We start from the raw sequence: 5,635 nt of genomic DNA, 5'->3' as shown, positions 1-5,635 counted from the left end.
AGTAATAAATGTTATTTGCAGTTAACAATTTTCTTTTTTCTTTATTACAATATTTATGGCAAGACTAGGTATATGCCAATGAGACGTGTGTTTTTAACCCCCGACGCAAAAAGAGAGGTGTTATAAGTTTGATTTGTCTGTCTGTCTGTCTGTGGCATCATAGCTCCCGAATGGATACCGCGATTTCAATATAGTTTTTTGAATTTTATATGACAATAATTTTAATTTACAAAAAAAAAATATTTAAATCAAATATTCATAGCAGATTCGATAATTGTACTTCAACAACAGCGATCACATTAATTATTATGAAATAATATGTTAAATATTAATAAGTAATAAGAAATCTTTTTAAACACGTACAATTAATATTTAACGTTATATTAATACTACTGCTTGTAGTACACTCGTCATCATGCGGACTTGCTTGGATCGCTTCACAACCATAAATCCCACTATCTTCTCTCTCCAGTGACCTGATAGTCAGAAGACCTTCAAACCCTTGACTATTATACTTCGTCGATATCATGAATTTTGTAGAACTGTCTGAAATAAATTTACCGTCTTCGTTAAACTAATTTAATATAAATTGCTTTTAAACTATTTTCTTTAGCCTCAAAATAAAAAATAAATCAAATCTATAAAAAATAAGGCATATATACAAAAATATAAAAATGTATAAATACTTTTTGGTGAGTATATAATGTTTTGCTAATAAAGCAACAAGGATATTGAACTTTATTTGCCAATTTGAAATTGACCTTTATTTATAGTGAATTAGAATGTACATGATTTTTCGTTTTGTGAAAGAATCGACTTAAACCTGATCCTCTTTTCTCTTCTCTGCAATTAAGAAAGAACAGCTATTAAGGTCTTATAATTAATTGAATTGAAAAGATTTACCTACAATAAGCTCTCCATTTCGATACCATACGAGTCTAGGCTCTGGTTCCCCACGAGCCTGACAGGTCAATGTGATGGATCGCCCCAGATCCACTGTCACCTCATTCGGTGTATCAACAAACTCCACTGGATCTGAAAAAAATAATTGTATTATTTTTCTTTTAACCTCCTACACATACACACAGACTCACAAACATACACATACCTAGGAATGTTAGTTAGTTTTAATGATTCAGACAAGTCTGACAATTTTAACAGTTTTAATATTTTGTAATAAACTAAACATTTCATGATTATAATTTTGTTTCTTGTTTCTTGTATATATATATATATATATATATATATATATATATATATATATATATATATATATATATAATGCATTACTTAAAAAAATTAACTTTTGAATGGTTTTAAAGCTACGTTTTTATTTTTATCCAAGTCTTGATAAGCTTTCATGAATTTATCCATGAATTACCTAAAACACATAGCGACACATCTTTAGTTTTCCGATCAGTCCGACACTGCCACACTCCACTGTCCTCCACGCTAAGGTGGCTGAAGACCAGAACAGCAGCTGGAATGCGCGCTTTGTACGAGGGAACAAAATGCTCTTGGACAAACACTCTATTCGCAGCAACTCGAGGCACCACGCTTCCAGAAGGATCCACCCATTCCACCTGTCAATGTTTTGCATACACTTTATCTGTATTATTTCGTGCGCCGTGGAGCATATAAATTTATTCATTTTGATGCTTTTTGTATTCTCAGGTGTTACGTAATGTACATTTGTAATCTTTAGTTTTATTCTCACGAAATTACGTATGATAAATTATTGATTGGGAGGCAAAAATGAATCACCTTATCCCTCTTTTGAGACTTGTGACTTGAGAAAGTGGGACCTAAAATACAATTATATAGAAAGAGAAGCACAGGGCGCATAGCGACGACTAGATCGTTCTAATATTATAAATGTGAAATTGAGTTTCTGGCGGTTTTATAATACGATTTATGTCTGCAAACATAATAATAAGAAGGCTGGACAAGAACATAGGCTACTTTTTACTGCGGTGAAAATTCTCATTCCTATGGCCATTTCCTATAAATACGCGGGCAAAGCCACACACGCAAAAATTACTTTTTTATGCGAGTTTTTTAATTATACTAAATATTTAAATATTCAAAATTTAAGAAGGGGAAAGAAATATAAAAATACACTTACCTTGTCGTTTTTATCACCACCTTTACAAATTATGGATTTACGGATACCCACATGAAAATAATTTTTACCTACACCATAATCTATTGGCTCAATGGATAATGTGTTAAATCCTTTATACATCGCCTTTAGTCCGATTACTGAAAGTTAAGCAATTATTTTGCTAGCATTAGCTTGCATACTAACTACTTTAAATAAAATATATATAAAAATATAATAAAAAAATCGTTAGATTACACAGAGAAACAAGTATTTGATAACAAACAAAAATTTCGATCAGTGAAAATTACATGAATACTACTAATAAACAGTTACCTTCATGGCTCACACATAGAAAAAAAAATACAAAAACTGTCTTCATTTTTTTTCTCTTTTAATTATAACACACACTGCATATTAGGATAAACTGTCGAAATGTAATGCTGGCAATGTGGGACAGGAGTTTCCGACGTGAAAATGTATTAATTGTAACAATTAGCATTAATTATTATGTATTGTGCAAACAATGTAGCCGATCCTCATTCAGGAAATTACACTTAGGTGAAATTAAAAAGGTCATGATTAAATGCGGATCTAGTGGAAGCATTATTCAGTTAGATATTTTGAACAGTGAATAAACTCTCTCAACACTCAAATTCATTTTTATCTATTTTTCTGTTTAAGAAAACCAGGATCTGATGATGGCATCCCAGAAAAAAAACAGGTGAACTTTTTAAAATCATAAATCGTAGGGGCGATTGTAAAATTTTGACAGAAATTTATTAAACCACACACCACTACAATTTAATAAATATCTATTATAATAAAGACAATTACTGACAAACGAAGCTCATTAACGATTTACAACGATTATGTTTGGACATCAATACGATTAAACCATACCAAAATGTACAATACGTACGTAATCTTACAAAAAAATCAGCACGTATATTGAAATTGTACACTGTAAATAAACATTCTCTTAAATTGAGTAAAAAAACGAAATTTATCAGTTTTTAAAATCAAGCAAATCACATAAACATGCGTCATGGCAATGGATTATAAATACTTACTCAGATAAAAAAGGCGGGAATTTGACCATTCAATAAAGTGGCAAAAATCGGTCGCGTCGCTTGGTTGCTATATCTCCTTCTTGGATATTGCGTTTTAACCATTAGTTTGTATTTTATTTCTTTTGATATCAATAAAAATAAATTCACGAAATATTATATTTTCTACATAAAAATTTGCTTGATTACTATAGACCAAATCATGTCCAGTAAGTAAACTGTTCTGTGACACATGTTGCCGAATTCAGAGATCTTTTTAAAATAATTCTGTATTAAAAAATAAAAAAAATCATGTTTTACGTTCATGGCACATATAATAAATACGTAATAAATTAAGCTCTTTTTATACAAAAAAAAATTATTTAAAATAAGAAGTAGGTAAGACACCCAATATTTTGATTCAAGGACGTGACTGACGGTCGCCAAAATGAGTGATTACAATATAATACTGCTTTATAGTTTTAAGGTTTCCACGTTTACATTTTAAATACAATTGCAAAATATTACAAATAGTTTCGACTTTCTAATATATTATGCAAATAAACGTTTCCATCAGACATTGAAAAGCTTGCACCACTCTGCAGCCATCCTCATATAAAGGAACTTCGGGCACATTGCCGTGCTATGAGGTTTGTTTTCGCGCTACATACCCTGTACAAGATCATGTGACCCATTACTTAATTCTAAAAAATTACAAATGAACTTGAAGCATTTTTTAATTGCACGTCACTTTAAATTAAAGGTAAGGGTAAAAAAGCAATGAAATCCCTACACAATTTGTATTCTTTGGCGTACGGTGAAAATATATAATAAAATGTTTCTATATTACCCATAGTACTTTACTATATTCATAGTATCCATTATACCTGTCATAGGTATCTTCCATATTATGTCAATAAAGGTTTTTGTTTTTAGTACACCATAAAATATATCTCCATCAAAGTATTCTATAAAATTGTATTCCTTACTTACACAATACAAAAAAGTATATTAATGTTTGAAGTAGATTACATCGAAAAGCACAAAAAAGAAAGCTGAAAGTTATAAATTGATAGATATTATACTGTTTCACTTTAAATAGTCGGAGTAATAATTAATACATATAATAAATCTCTCTACGAAAATATTTTAATATTGTACAGAATGAAATGAAATAAATGACCATGAAATACGCCTGAGTCTACAGATTTATTATTAACAAAACTCGGAAAATTACTGATTTTCATTAATCTTTGCTACTTTAAACCTTTCCAATAATTAGATTTTTTTTGTTCTTTTTCGCTATCATTTTTTTAACGATAATATTATTACATAGCATTTAATAATATTGTATTAAAAAAGGTAGTCATACTTAGTTACAAGATCAAATGACCTTACAATTTTCATTATGGTATATTTTAATACGAATATTATTGTTATAATATTAAGTACTTTCAAATGAACAATATTTACTCAGCATTTCGTTAATAGTATTATATAAGTACAACATGTTGTTTTGTTCCTGATGCCGCAGATGACTAAATATACAGAGAAAACCGCCTGAAAATCAAAAATTTATCCAACTTTGTGACACTGTTTTTAAGAACAACATGTATCTCTTCTGTCGATTGAAAGAATGGCGTACAAAAATATAACATCGAATGCCTCTATTTGTGGTTTCAATTTTCACCTGCACTCAATTGGGCAGCTTTGAAATAACAGAATACTTCTAAACAGGTTGCTAGTTGCTAGCAGTATACACGAAAAAGTAGTCATAGTAGGCCTGTCATAGTCAGAAGAATAAGTCGAAAAAAATTATTTACTCGCTACAAAGCGAATAGTATTAAGACTCGAGTTTTCTTATATTATATACGTATTTAAGATAATCCACGATTTCATCTTAATTACATCAAAATGTTCCCACATATCTGGCAATGAATTTCACAAAAACTGTGTTATTATATTACCTTGGAACGTAATCAATAGTAGGAAGTAACAAGTGATGTGTACATATACCGTTTTTATCGTTTACAGTGCCAGCTGGTATTCAATGATCTTCTAATTAAATGTACTAAATATAGATATATATCCTCAACCACAGAGAGCGTCAATAACTTTCTTCTTTCTTCATTATTATTATGTATTATTATTATAATACTGTTCACCTTTAATGCTTTTAAAGAGGAAAGATTATCGTTTGTATTGAATAGGCACCGAAACTGTTGAAATGATTTTCAAAATTCTTTCGCTAGCTGAAAACTTTATAGTTTTTTTTTTAAGTTTTTTTACTTTTTTTTATATAGGAATATTATTATTCCGGAGTAAAATAGGCTTTGTTTCTAGCCAGGTCACCAGAACGTAGTCGGGACATGCTGCTACTCTTAGTAAAATTCATAATGTATATATGTTGGGGTGTGATGGTTGACTATCATCTTTCAACCAAAGCCAACCTCACCTGCCCGCGGTGCACCCTGCTGACCAACGA

At 30.1% G+C, this 5,635-nt stretch overlaps 1 protein-coding gene across 1 annotated transcript in view; it reads right to left on the bottom strand.

Moving 5' to 3' along the window:
* LOC119834463 (limbic system-associated membrane protein-like) overlaps positions 1-2,807 on the bottom strand; it is a 7,716-nt gene extending 4,909 nt beyond the window's left edge. Inside the window, exons 1-5 of the mRNA XM_038358829.1 lie at positions 2,438-2,807; positions 2,126-2,262; positions 1,382-1,583; positions 904-1,035; positions 364-546 (exon numbers count right to left, since the gene is read on the bottom strand). Coding sequence (XP_038214757.1) covers positions 364-546; positions 904-1,035; positions 1,382-1,583; positions 2,126-2,262; positions 2,438-2,483 — 700 coding nt within the window. The 5' untranslated portion in view covers positions 2,484-2,807. The remainder of the gene's footprint in view (positions 1-363; positions 547-903; positions 1,036-1,381; positions 1,584-2,125; positions 2,263-2,437) is intronic.
* Between the last annotated feature and the right edge of the window lie 2,828 nt (positions 2,808-5,635).

The sequence above is a fragment of the Zerene cesonia genome, chromosome 19 (assembly GCF_012273895.1).
Source record: "Zerene cesonia ecotype Mississippi chromosome 19, Zerene_cesonia_1.1, whole genome shotgun sequence".
Classification (NCBI taxonomy): Eukaryota; Metazoa; Arthropoda; class Insecta; order Lepidoptera; family Pieridae; genus Zerene; species Zerene cesonia.
Note: the sequence above shows the minus strand (reverse complement) of the source record. Positions and strands in the feature narration are given on the sequence as shown.